At 46.4% G+C, this 14,624-nt stretch overlaps 1 protein-coding gene across 9 annotated transcripts in view; it reads right to left on the bottom strand.

Annotated features, from left to right (window-relative positions):
- Positions 1–3,499: 3,499 nt before the first annotated feature.
- The window catches only part of LOC112262406 (protocadherin Fat 1-like), a 109,093-nt gene continuing 97,968 nt past the window's right edge, over positions 3,500–14,624 (bottom strand). For 3 of the 9 annotated variants that reach the window (XM_042329747.1, XM_042329750.1, XM_042329746.1), the window contains 12 exons: positions 12,692–13,291; positions 12,096–12,318; positions 11,734–11,868; positions 11,353–11,510; positions 9,786–10,266; positions 9,354–9,507; positions 8,657–8,767; positions 7,877–8,520; positions 7,195–7,329; positions 5,590–5,649; positions 4,903–4,938; positions 3,500–4,208 (listed from right to left, as the gene is read on the bottom strand). In XM_042329747.1, the coding sequence (XP_042185681.1) occupies positions 3,520–4,208; positions 4,903–4,938; positions 5,590–5,649; positions 7,195–7,329; positions 7,877–8,520; positions 8,657–8,767; positions 9,354–9,507; positions 9,786–10,266; positions 11,353–11,510; positions 11,734–11,868; positions 12,096–12,318; positions 12,692–13,291 (3,426 nt within the window). In that variant the 3' untranslated portion in view covers positions 3,500–3,519. The other 6 variants (XM_042329752.1, XM_042329751.1, XR_006084524.1 and 3 more) reach the window with 5 other exon arrangements.

A 14,624-nucleotide genomic window follows, 5' to 3' on the forward strand; every position in this document is an offset into this window, starting at 1 on the left:
GAACCTCGTTTGTGACTGGTAACCAAGATGTAATGCGACTCAGTTTCGATGTTAACACGATAACAGGGAATCTGCGTTACTGTATCGGCCTAACACGCTGTCTGACTACACCTATGCAGGCTAGACAATTTCCTGATCATGTCACTCGAGACCATTCCAGAACAATAGGTGGCGCTGAGCGTAATCGAGACAGGATCGTTGTTAGAGTTGTCTGTAGAGATTTGACGAGAATTGATCATATTTTTATTGTACGTCACCTTCCAGTTCAGCACAAATCAGCCAAATACCTTTGTGATACACATCGACCTTATTAGACAGATCTGAAATCGAAATGTAATATAATTTCTGGATTAAGCAGGATTCAAAATTAACACATAAATGCACAGTGAAGCCAAGGAATACAGTCATAATGAGACCTCGAGCTGTGAAAACACATGAGGTTGTTGTTTGCTGGTATGAAGGTATGAATTAGATGGAGCGACATTAACCGCAGAAAGACTTTGATGTCCTGAAGCCATTTTGCCACAACTTTGGAAGTATGCTTGGGGTCATTGTCCATTTGGAAGACCCATCATGAAGCCATCTATTTTGTGAAGTGCACCAGTCCCTCCTGCAGCAAAGCACCCCCACAACATGATGCTGCCACCCCCGTGCTTCACGGTTGGGATGGTGTTCTTTAGCTTGCAAGCCTCCCCCTTTTCCTCCAAACATAATGATGGTCATTATGGCCAAACAGTTTTATTTTTGTTTTATCAGACCAAAGGATATTTCTCCAAAAAGTACAATCTTTGTCCCCATGTGCAGTTGCAAACCGTAGTCTGGCTTTTTTATGGTGGTTTTGGAGCAGTGGCTTCTTCTTTGCTGAGCGGCCTTCCAAGTTGTCGATTTAGGACTTGTTTTACTGTGGATATAGATACATTTGTACCTGTTTTCTCCAGCATCTTCACAAGGTCCTTTGCTGTTGTTCTGGGATTGATTTGCACTTTTCACACCAAAGTAAGTTCATCTCTAGGAGACAGAACACGTCTCCTTCCTGAGCGGTATGACGGCTGCGTGGTCCCATGGTGTTTATACTTGCGTACTATTGTTTGTACAGATGAACGTGGTACCTTCAGGCGTTTGGAAATTGCTCCCAAGCATGGACCAGACTTGTGGAGGTCTACAATGTGTTCTGAGGTCTTGGCTTTTGATTTTCCCATGATGTCAAGCAAAGAGGCACTGAGTTTGAAGGTAGGCCTTGAAAACATCCAGAGGTACACCTCCAATTGACTCAAATTATGTCAATTAGCCTATCAGAAGCTTCTAAAGCCATGACATAATTCTCTGGAATTTTCCAAGCTAATTAAAGGCACAGTCAACTTAGCGTATGTAAACTTCAGACCCACTGGAATTGTGGTACAGTGAATTATAAGTGAAATAATCTGTCTGTAAACAATTGTTGGAAAAATGACTTGTGTCATGCACAAAGTAGATGTCCTAACCGACTTGCCAAAACTATAGTTTGTTAACAAGAAATTTGTAGAGTGGTTGAAAATCGAGTTAATGACTCAAACCTAAGTGTATGTAAACTTCCAACTTCAGCTACGTCATACATGATATTTCTACAGTTGACGTTGATGTTTCCCCTGACTTGCTTTACTTAATTGCCCCTAAATAAAGTTGGATGAATAAAGTTATCGAATTGAATTAAATGAAATACTTGAAACACCAGCAACAAATAAAAGACACGAGGCACCCAAATGTTTTTTTTATGAATAATTTATTGCCAGTAGGAAAGCGTGAGCTAATGGCAGTATTCAATAAAAACCTTAACAAGACCATAGCACTGCTCACACCCACATAGACATCTGAAAAAGTCAAGTGTCTATGGATAACTTTGCACTATAAATATATTGGGTCCCATTTTCGTGGTGGAAAAATAAAGAGGTTCCAAAGTCACCATGTACAAACAAACAAATAAAAATTTGAACAACACAAGAATATGCAGTCGCTCATCGAAAGACCCTTTCTGAAATGAGCAGGAGACGATCAACTTTCAACGGATACATTGTGTTTTGGAAAAGCAGAGCTCTTCTCTTTTGTTAAACAAGTTTCGTTTTTTTCTTCTTGTGAATGAAGGAACAGTAAGGCTGATAATGTAACACACCATTTAACTTGTGTTTTTTTGGGGGGGGAAAACAAAAGCATGAAATATCTACAAAACCTAGTAAACCTTGAAATCAAAACTGTACATTTAAATTTACATTGAAAATGAACGAGGATTTGTATCAAAAATCCGTTTGCACTGTTTTACCTCTACAAATACAGATATCATTCGGTGTTTTATTTATCATAATTGTTAATGGTGTCAATGGTTTTCTTTTTTCCTTTGTAGTTGTACATCAATGTACTTTTCCATCAGACATTTCTTGTGCATAATTGACATTTACTTAAAGCAATGGCACAGCCAACTCAAACACGGGTATTTTTCCAGTACTGCAGGATTTGGACTGAGTAGATAGAGGAGGCTACGGGGTCCAGTGCTAAATGATATCTCCTTGAAGACACTGCCGCCCAGCCAAGCAGCCTTCAGAGTAAGACCAGTCCCGATTACTCCTGTTTAGGTGAACAAATTCATTGCTCTCTGTGTGTACAGTGTCTTATGAAAGTATTCACCCCCCTTTGCATTTTTCCTATTTTGTTGCCTTACAACCTGGAATTAAAATAGATGTTGGTGCTTTGTATCATTTGATTGCAGCTCCTTCAGGGTTATCTTTGTTCTATTTGTTGCCTCTCTGGTTAATGCCCTCCTTGCCTGGTCTGTGAGGTTTGGTGGGCAACCCTCTCTTGGCAGGTTTGTTGTGGTGCCATATTCTTTCATTGTTTTATTAATGGTTTTAAATGGTGCTCTGTAGGATGTACAAGGTTTTGGATATTTTTTTATAACCCAACCCTGATCTGTACTTCTCCACTCCATGACCTGTTTGGAGAGCTCCTTGGTCTTCATGGTGCCGCTTGCTTGGTGGTTCCCATTGCTTAATGGTGTTGCAGACTCTGGGGCCTTTCAAGAACAGGTGTGTATATATATATATATACTGAGCTCATGTGACAGATCACATGACACCTTTCACACAGGTGGACTTTATTTCATTAATTTTGTGACTTCTGATGGTAATTGGTTGCACCAGAGCTTATTTAGGGGGTGAATACATATGCACGCACCACTTTTCCGGTTGTCTTTTTTTTATTTTTTTAAACAAGTAATTGCTTTCATTTCACTTCACCAATTTTGTGTATGTCCATCACATGAAATACAAATAAAAATCTATTACAATTTCAGGTTGTAATGCAACAAAATAGGAAAAAACGCCAAGGGGGGGAGTGAATACTTTTGCAAGGCACTGTATGTATAAGTGTGTCTGTGTCAGTGTAGTGTCTCTTTGTGTTGTGTGTAGTTGTAGTGTGTACACGGGTAGAGGGGGTTAACATAAGGTAGAGATGGAGGGGTGGGGGTTCAGGCACTTTTGTTTGGATCCAGTGTCAGACTTCAGTGTGCTGTTGGGAGTCCAGTGCGGGGATGGCCAGCCGCTCAAAGTGTCCCTCGTCACCGCTCTCATAGTCGCTCATCATGACCTCTGACTCCTCGCAGCACGCCGACATGTCCGAGCAGGAGGCCGTGGATGTGTACAGGGACATGGACATGTTGTCCAGCGCCGGCGCCTCAAAGTCCCCCCGTCCGTACCCCATGGGGTAGCCGCCCCGGTAGCTGCTGGCGCCGCCCATGGTGGACGTCGGGGTGGAGTTGGTGGCGGCCGTGGAGCTGCCCCGGCCCAGGCTGCCCTCAGCGTCGCTGGGGTAGTGGTGGTGCGGTAGGTACTGGTTAAGGCTATAGAGCTGGGGCAGTGGTGGGCGGTGGCGCACCCCCAAGGCCGAACTCGAACCTGGGCTGCCAGGAGGCGCCAGGTCCCTCCGGGGTGGTTCCAGGGTGGTGTAGCGGTCGCCATACTCGGGTAGCGGCGGCAGGGGCAGGTCCTCGTGGGCAGGGAAGTCCTCTAGCGGCAGCGGGAAGTCGCTCTCGATGTCGTAGCCGCCGGGGTAGTAGTCAGTATCGATGGCGTTTGGGTCACTGTACAGGGGGGCCGGGGACTCCACGACCTCATACTGCGGGAACTCCTGTATTCCAGGAAGTTGAACACTTGGCATCCAATCAGAGGTGTCCCAGTGATAGCCTGTTGGACAGGATGCAAAGAATTAGACACCACAGGTCCCACCACCTTACGCCTCAAAGCACATACACACACACCAGCAGCATGTTAGTGTTAAAAACCCACACCATGCAATTTTCATGACACACCAACACATTCAGTTGGATGTGTTAAAAAATAAACACAAAAATCCCAAAACAGTTTAAAATGCACACACATTCTTTGCAAATACACGTACACACACATAGTATAAACAAATCCTGATTAAGATGTAATACACTTGAAACAGACACTTTTACTACATTTACGGAGTGGTTTATGCGGTTTATGGGGGTGAATGCGATTAGTGATTTTCAAAGCAACGTTTCAAACATTTGCTTTAAAATTGGCTCGATTTTTTTGTTGTTGTGTTAGACATCAAAGGAATCTAACTTCATTCAACGTGGGACTGTTATAGTTACTGGGGGAAAGCGGGGACACAAAACACATTTTAGGGTCTATGTGAGGGATTTGAATTGAAGTACTGTGACAAAATTAGTTTCCATGTGTAGTTTATAACTATCGATATAATATTGTTTCGACCAAATAATGCTTACACATTTCCAGTCTTATTTCCTCACAGCATCTACGTCATGCAAAGGATTGTTTTGTTGGTTGACATTAAGGGGGGGGGGGGAACACCACTGGGCTTCAGGCAAAAAAATGACAAAACAGTCACCTCTTGGGTTCTTGAGATCATGAGCCAAAAAAGACTCTTTAGACGAGGCGAGACGGGAGAGAGGGAAAACAAGTCAAGTTAAGAACCCGAGAGAGAGAAGCCCAGAACAAGAATGAAACATGAAAAAAAAAACACCTACGGCTCTTGAGTAAAGACACACTCTTACAATACAAACAACAGTAGTGCCATTTTCTTAAACGGTCAATTGAGGGGCGAGGGAAATTAACCTAGCCCCTTCCAAATGATATTTTTGCTGCTCTGTTAATTGGCCAATTGTGTGAGACATTTCAATTTTGAGACTCAAATTAGGCAGCGCGATTCAAATTACAACAATTTGGATGTCAATGAGATGGGGCATATCATTGGATAAGGAAATGGCGTCTCCGAGGCCTAACTCATCATCCTGACACTGAGGACGGAGCATGAAACTACCAGACCTGGGTTAAAATAGTAATCAAAATCATTTTAAACTGTGCTTGCCTGTTGCAATGGAACCAATAGAAATGTGTTTTTAAAGTGCAAACTCCGCCCACCTGCTACTACTCCAGGCAGGTGGAAGCAAACACTTAAAGTACTTGAAAGATTTCAAATAATATTTAAACCCAGGTCTGGAAACTACGGAACGCAACCACACAGAAACACCACAGACGACTAACAAGTATTGAGGTGATAGTAGTAAAAAAGTACCTTCTCCTTCCACCGAGTCAATAACAGAGTTGACAAGGTGGATAACCGTCACTATGGAGGCTTGTGAAAGGTAAGAGAAAGGAGCAGATGAGGAATATTTTTACATTAGTACAAATGATTTGGAAAAAGAAACCAAACAAAAATGGAAGAGCACTTTTGCGTCGGGAAACGTTTCCCTACAAAAACATTTTTCCCCCCTGTGTTGCTCTGAAACGTATGTAGTTTTTGGTTGGTGGGGGGGAGGGACGAAGACGGGAGGGTAAGACTGACTGCATGATGTTGAAGGATGTCTACATTGGATGTTTGGGTTTCAATGGTTGGTCACAACACAGAGGTGGAACGGGACACGGTGGAGAGGGGAGTTTGATCTTTGTGCAAGAGAACACACAGCAACAACATACGGAGATGCTAGGGGTGCCATTGATAGTATGGAAGGAAGGATCAGAGAAATTCTCAAGGATAAAAACGCCTTTCCAGCCCTAAAATAGCTAAGACTATATGTTTGTCCAAATACAGTCTAAAAAAACAACTAAATAATACTTCACAAAGAAGTAGAAATATTTTCTGTATAGATATACTGTAAAGATATCTATGATAAATACATTAGATCGATGTATCAGAAATCCAGCAGGTTTTCACAGTCAGGTTATAAGGATAAGTACAGATGAAGGTTGTGGTGATTGATGGCAAACACATTCCCCACAACCCAATGTGAAATGAGGGCAGATATGGGAGAAGAACCATCATATGTACTTTATACCCTTGCTTAATTCTCCTCGCTGTCTTCTTCAAACATCCATCCGTGGCTAGATTTTGTTTTAAAAGAAACACATGCGAAAAGAGAGACAAAAAAAAGGGACATACAAGTAAAATAAGAGAAAATAACTTAAAATCATGTTATGATGCTAATTTGCAAACTTCCTTGGCTAATGCTAATTTTCCCTCTTGCCACTTCAGTGGGGAAGCCTGTACAAGCACGCCTGTTTTGCGGCTCGGGCTGAGTAGAGGGCGAGAGAGAGAAAAAAAAAAGAGACCGACAACAGAAAGGCCTTTTTATTCCTGGAGAATCTTGCAAAATGTTTTTTTTTTCTCTTTGATCGCTTCCTTCTGTACCGAGGTGATTGAGGACTTACAAGCTGACCCCTAGTTAAAACCGTGTTCTGGGTCTGTGGACCGATTTGATCCAAATGGGAACTGAAGCCCCGCAGCAAAAAGGGAGAGAGAAGAACACATGACCCCACAGAGCCACCGCCGCAGCCAATCACGGCATGCAAAGAGCGATGATTAGCATGTAGCATGTTCACAAGTCAAGTACGGCCAAGGGGCCACTCTACAAAGAACTGCAGTCAAACAAGAACCAGAAGAGTTTTCCACAAGCATCCCCACGTGTGCTTTCTACTGCAAACATGCAAGAGTCTGATGTACTACTTCGGGAATTCAGAATTATAGAACCAAAGTAAAAGAACATATTTAGATCTACATTAAGAACAAATATGGGTTTGTAGACGACCAAACTTGGTTCACTCTGGGTATAAATCAATCTAGTCAATACATTAGGACATTTATCAATGAAAAGAGGTTGACCATTTCTGTTCAGATGCATACCGTTATCGTCACAGGACTCGGACTGGAAGGAGCTGAGGGACTGGACCTCAGACATACTGCCCCTGGTGTTGTAGTGACAGGCACTGTCCTCCACTGGCTTCTTGGTCAAACAGTGATCCAAGTCTACTACCTTAGCTGGAGTACAGAAGCACAGACACACAGAGATGTAGGTGGGTGAAGTAGTATGTCCGGGAAGAGATGACACGCAGGGATTTGCTACATTTCTACTGTGATCAAGTTCGAGGGGTTTTTGTACTTTGGCTTTAGTATTGGATACGAGGGTTGAGAGATATTTGCCCCTTTAATGACTAGATAGATCATTCCAGACTGTACAATTGATGTCCATATTTATAATATTGTCAAATTATTTAATGACAATCTTAGTATGGTGAAAAAATAATATGTTAATTCATTTCGACATATTCATTCAGTCTAACTGATAAAACTGCACAGTTTTGATTTGTAAAGTTCAAAAAGAGTATAACTCTTGTATTTCCCGACTTATCGTCAATATCAAATATCACGATAGTCGATTTAATCATATAAATCGGCCCAACCCCATTGGACACACCGTGAATGATGTGAAGGTAATTCCCACCAATGAGCCTAAAACAATCTATAATAGGGAATCTACAAATATGAATCAACAATAAAGATATGGACTGGTGTAAAGGAGCTTTACCGTCGTACTCGTAGTCCCAGCTGGGCTTCTGGATGGAGTCGCTGTCTGAGACCGAGTTGGAGGGCGGCGGCGGAGGCAGGTTGGGCGCCACGCTGCACACGGCAACCGTCTTGCGGTGTCCGTGCATTGTGTCCGGGTTGAACGTGCTGAACTCGGGGTGCTCGGGGATGGCCGAGCCCTCAAACGAGTTGCGGTCCAGGTTGTTGCGCGAATCGCTGGGGATGCTGGGTGTGTACGAGCTGGGCCGAACAGGCACCTGCGGCGGAATGTCAGAGTAAATGTTCTTACAGAGCTTTGCGTCAAAGTAGGGCCCCTGGAGGAAGGGGTGCGGCGCTCCTAGGCCTCCCGGGCTGCGCTTGTTGTCGTCAGACTTGGACTTTCTTCGGCACGCCCTCTTGCGGATGACCACGAAGAGGACGACCAGGAGGAAAATGGCGGCCACAAAGACCACAATACCGATGACTTCCTCAAGGCCGATGTTCCAGGAGGTGGAGATGAACTCGTTGCGGACCTCGGAGCGGAGTTCGCATAGCCACCCGATGTAGCCCAGGGAGCAGTTGCAGGTGTACGAGCCGTAGGTGTTCTGGCATTGGCCGCCGTTGGAGCACGGGTTCTTCAGGCACTCGTCCACATCACCGAGGCACCTGCACCGCGACGAAAGGACAGGGAGGATCAAGAGACAGCAACACGTTGACAGTAAAAGATAGTCGTTTGGCAAATGGACTACGGGAAAAACGGTGGCTTTGAGAAGTAAGACGGCCGCCCTTTTTGCACACATACCTGTCACCCTGGAATCCCTGTTCACACTCACACACAGGACCATCCAGGCTGTCAATGCACTTCCCACTGTTTTTACAGGGGTTGTCTGTGCAGTACGGCCCCACCTGGCACCTGTAGCGAAAAGATACCTATTCAATCCAGCAGCCTAGACCAAAGAGTAATGCGAAATAACCGTATTACTTCCTGACAGTCACTGATCCAATGCGGCATCCGAGTATCTCAGAGAATTATCGAGACGCGTGCATGCAATTCCAGCTCTGCGGATATGCTCAATGCCATTTCCTACAGTGCAACGCTTCCGTTTTTTTGTTATCAACACGAGGCTCAGGCTCGATTTTCATTTCAGATTAAGCGAATGGAGGAGTGCTAACAGATGTTATGGAGAATAGGCCCTGGATAGGAGCAACAACAAAAACGCAGATAAGATGAGATTGTTTACTCTGTCAAAATATTTATACAACACATGCCAAAACAGATTTTTTTTTTTTTGGAAAATGTCATCCAAACATTGAAATTGGTAAGAGGGCATACTTTTTAATACCACGCTTATAACAAGTAATAAATCCTTATATCTGTCAGCAAAAGCCAGGACAAATGGTTAGTCTGAGCTCCCAAATCTACAATTCCATTTTCACCCTTAAGCAGTACACTATGTTCATAAAAGCATCATATCTATGCGAAAGAGACAGATTCATACCGTTGTCCCGAGTACTGCCCTCTGCACTGGCAGTAGAGGTCGTCGCCGCGTGGCACGCAGGTTCCCCCGTACAGGCAGGGGTTGGAGGCACATGGGCTGATGCCAATCTCACAATGAGTACCCATGAACGAAGCCTTGCACTTACAGAAGTAACCTGGTGAAACAGCAGAGAAAGCATAAGAGAAAGGTTGGACATGCCATTGTAATTTGGTGTTCACAGGGCCGTGGGGGAAACAGGTTTGGATTGAGGAATGAGGATTACAGCTGTATACTTTAACTTTGGGCTCAGAAACGCACATTCGGATGACACAGTAATCATCTTCAGATAATCAAAACGTTGGGCATTATAAGCAGACTAGGTTGAGGAGCATAACTACGCAACTCGAGTAGACACGACACCAGGCGACAAAAACCACAACGGGAGCTTCGTACCTCCGTTGGCCAGTGAGGAGCAGCTGCCCCCGTTGGTACAGGGGTTGCTGGAGCAGCCCTCGGTGGCGGGCGCCAGCACGCACCCGGGTGCCACGTCCACCGCGTCCTCCAGCACGGCGTGGGCGCCACGCGCCTTGGTGTTGAGCGGCAGCTCTTGGCCGTTGAGCACGATGGCTTCCACGCAGCCTCGGAGCCCATTGGTGAGGGGCAAACTGCGACCGTGGCGCCCAGCTGTAGAAGAGGGGTGCTGGCGCACATGCCCGCCGAAGTAGACACTGTTGTCCAGGTTGAGTGTGCGCAGAGTACCCGGCGCTGTGCCCGAGGCGGCGTGCACGCGGTCCAAGACCAGCTTGGCGTAGTTGCCATCCACCTCGAGGGTGACCGCGTGCCAGTCGCCGTCGTTGACCTGGGTGCTGTGTACAGAGACGATTCCAGGGCCACTGCCACAGTCAAACTTGTACTGCAGGCGGCCATTCACAATCTGACGGAAGGAGAAAGGGAGAGAGAGGAGTTAGGCCCCGTCCAGATAGAACCGCTAGTCCAGATAATTAACCCATAAGGAACGGGCGGGGGTGTGGTATATGGCCAATATACCACTGCTAAGGGATGTTCTTAACTGGTTACAAATGTAACCAGAGCGGTACAAATAAATGTTCTAGCAGGGCAGACATTTGACGAACTGACCTGTTGGGATGGTGGCATCCTATGACGGTGCCAAGCTGATAGTCACTGAGCTCTTCAGTAAGGCCATTCTACTGCCAATGTTTGTCTATGGAGATTGCATGACGGTGTGCTCGATTTTATACACCTTATACACCAGCAACGTGTGTGATTGAAATTAGTCGAATCCACTAATTTGAAGGGCTGTCCACATACTTTTGTGTATATAATGTATCTTACCGTATCACATTGTCTTGTGATATCATGTAATATTCAAACCAGTAAGCTAAATCCCTTGGAGCACTAGTGTCCCAAATGGCACCCTATTTCTTCTATAGTGCACTACTTTTGACCAGAGCCCTATGGGCCCTGCTCAAAAGTAGTGCACTACGTAGTGAATAGCTAGCTGATCCTCTGGCACCTAGACCGTACACCGGTGAGGAATGTGTGAGAAAGTGCTTTCCGCTTCCCTCTCAGCATTCCCTGAAAATAGCACGGCTGTGTGTGTTGTTCGACATGCAGTCCCACCACCGCATTCCCAGAGCCCTTTCACGCGAGGATCATAAAAGACAACCAGCACACAGCATGGTGGCCCCCCCAAGGGGAGGTCCTGGCAGCTAGCGATTATCAGGCCGTTGCCTACACAGGATAACATGGGCTAATACGGGGATTGGGCATGGGACTGGGAGCTGGAGCAGCAGACTCAGAATAAATAGGACAGTACCCACAGCACAGACAAGAAAGTGGTTTGTTTACTGTGATTTCATGCCCAAGCTGGGAAAAATACTACGGTGGACTTGAAATGGTGTGGGAAGGAGATTTATGTTCTTATAGTCTGTGGCTAGTAGCTAGAATCCGGCGTCTTCTCACATGGGCACGCGCACACCGTGTTTGACCTTTGACCCACCTCCAGGATGCTGTAGTCGGTGCCCTTGGCGTACATGACGGTGGCGTGGCTGGAGAAGGTCCTCAGCCTGAGGGACAGCTTCATCTCCTCCTTGTTCTCATTCTCCATCAGACGGTACTTGACATAGCCCGTCCCGCTGAACGTCAGGGACTGGCCGTCTGGGGAGGGGGGGCAAAGATAAGTATGGGGGGGAGAGATAAGAAGAGGGAGAGACTGATAACTAGACAGTGAATACAGAGACAAAACAAACAGTAGGATCATATATACTCATTTGACAGCTTCATATCAGTGAGCGAGAGGGAGAGAGGGGTAGTAAGAGAGAGAGATATGGAGAGAGGGGGAGAGAGAGTCAGATAGGATGAGAGGTGTGTCTGCTCTTACCGGAGCACTTGCCCTGCTTGGCACCATCTGTACACACACAGCTATACTTGGCCTCCTTCCGGTCTGCCACACACTCCATGCCTTCTGGGCAGGGGTTGGCATCACACAGCTTGTTCACCGTGGGACATTTGCCACCTGGAACAACAACATACACGGGTTAAGTGCATGATGAAGCCAGAATGGGTTCAGGGGGTCAGGGGGTGAGGGGTGTGTGTGTGTGGTGGTTTAGGTCTATGTGTGTGTGATGGGGTGGGAGGTGTAAAGGTGTGTGTGTGTGTGTCTATTTATGCACATCTATGCCTATGTGTGTGTGTGTGTGTGTGTGTAGGCCCATATACGTCTCAGTGTGTGCCTGTCAGTACCTTCACACTGACAGGTAGCCGTGCGCTGGTGTCGTGGCGTGACGAAGCTGAGACGGGCCGTGCTATAGGTGGACATGGCGGTCCTGTCCAGGCTGATAACCTCGTCGCAGAAGCGCAGCGGGCAGTCCAGGCCGGCGCACAGCTTCTTGACCACGCGCACGAGGCGCACGCCCGTCATTTCCTCGATGACCGCCGCAGACGAGTTGAGCTTGCGGAAGACCACCTGGAGGAGCAACGGTGAAGACGTTAAAAAGACTGAAAGATCAACCTGGAAGTCCTTAAACGGACATGTGGCATATTGCAGCGAATTCGGCACTTGACTATTCTTCATGATGAATCCTAGAGTTTTGATTCTATTTCACAACTGTAAATACATTCGGTCAATTTCTATGGTTCTATGGTATATTGCGTTAAATTATTACATATGCTATTGGTATTATTATCGGTATCATAACCTCATTGGCTAGTAAACAAAGTAAGTGCTGATCCAGAATCAGTCTTGCCTTTCAGATCACAATTGATAGGATGATATGGACAGGGGGAGGACCTGATCCGAGATCAGCACTCCTACTCTGAGCCGTGGTCATGGTTCTTACCTCCTGTGGTTGGTAGGGACTCCCGGACTTCTCCAGAACCAGTAGAACATCCAGGTCTCCTGTCCCCTGCTCGGACGGCTGCAGACTAACCAGCTGGGCCTCGCTGCGTCTCACCCCCGCTACATTCCTCAACGCCCGCTGGAACGTGCGCCAGTAGTCCCCGACGAACTCCTCGGGCGCGATGCCGGCGAAACGCACGGCGATGGAGTTGTCCAGCGCCTGCCGAGTCACTTGGCGCACGTGCACGTTCACGTCGGCCGTCGCCGAAAAGCGCCCGTCCGTGACGGTGATGTTGAGCGGGTAGTGGCCCACGTCGAGCGGGCGCTGGGCGATGACTTTCCCGTCCGCGGCGGAGACGGTGAACAGAGCGTCTTCGGCGTTATCCTGGGATGATGGAGGTGCGAGACTGTAAGTTAGCGTGTCGTAAATGTCCTGGTCGGTGGCGTGGATTTTGCCGAGCACGCCGCCGGGGTACTCCTCGCCGGCGACAGAAATGTAGATGTCCAGCGGGAAGACGGCGGGCGGGTAGACACTCTCGTCGATGACCCGGATGCTGATGTATGCCATGGAGAGGAGCTGGGGCTTGCCGTTGTCAGCCACCTAGAGGGAGAAAAGGGAGAGGAGAGAGGGATAAGTCACACGTTGTGTCTGTTGCGAGAGAGAGCGAGAGCGAGAGCGAGAGAGAGAGAGAGGTGACCCAACTAAAGCTTGCATATTAATTATCAAAAACTCATACTAGGACTTAGGCCTATTTATAAAATGTCCCCAAAACTTTGACACGATTCACTTATTTTACTGCTTTCATTCAACAAGTCAACAAAAAGTACTATTTCTGACAACGTATAAGCCCAAATAACTGCCACCATTTCGGCAACCATGTTAAAGCAGACTATCACTCAGCGATCCCCCATATCACCCCTACACGGGTAATAACGGGTAATAACAGAACTGTGCTCGACCTATGATGGACTATCACTGCGTCAGTTGCGTGTTAGTTTGCTTGTTTATTATACTCTAGTATCTCCAAATCACTTATCGTCCAAGAGCGCTCAGAAGGCTAACCAAATGACATACAGGGTACAGCAGAAAAACAAACAAGACACGTGTTGGAAGTACTCCATCTTTGCCATTCATTTTGCTGTATGCAGCTCCACTTCCCCACTGTAGAGGGAGCTTATGCTCTTCCATTCTCCTAATCCTGAACCTTCCCCACTCATCAATACACAAGTCAAAATGGACCACCTGCAGAAAGACTAAGGGCCTACGTGCTCAGACAAAATAAAAACGTCCACCTGCGTTTGGAAGGCATTTACATAGCCAGAGACGCTACAGCAACCTCTGGAGAGTTTGGGGAGGATTACCAAACGTTAAGAGAGAAATACACAGTGTAGAACAGATGGAATTGTCGGTCAGAGAGAAGAGGGAAAAAATCTCGGCTCTGTTCAATATATTTCTATCTGCAACATTCAGAACGTCAGTCTGAGTCGAGAAATCGCACTTCTTTCTCATCCGCCTACTCCTTTTCTCCGAGGAGAGAGAGAGAGCGAGGACAGTAGTTCACCGACTGGCAACACGCGAGCTGGCTACGGCGCTCACCACTATGCCTCTCATGTGAGATGTTCCGCCTTGCACTCTGATTCACTCGGTGTGAGAGAGGGCAGCAGGATTTTTAATTTATTTATACATGGTGATTATTTAGATTTGACGCTATAGATCTTGTTATCATTTTGATGTTTCTAAGAGAGGTTTATCACAGTGGGCAGCTGCAGAGCAGGCTATTTTCCACAGAAAGAGAGAGAAGGGAGAGAATAGAAGAGAGGTAAGCATAGGTATAAGTATGATGGGGGAGTAGAGGGGGTGGAGAGAGAGAGAGAAAGTTAAAGAGAGAGACACAGAAAGAGGGAGTTACAAAGAGAGACACAGAAAGAGAAAG

This window comes from Oncorhynchus tshawytscha, linkage group LG11 (genome assembly GCF_018296145.1).
Source record: "Oncorhynchus tshawytscha isolate Ot180627B linkage group LG11, Otsh_v2.0, whole genome shotgun sequence".
Taxonomy (NCBI): Eukaryota; Metazoa; Chordata; class Actinopteri; order Salmoniformes; family Salmonidae; genus Oncorhynchus; species Oncorhynchus tshawytscha.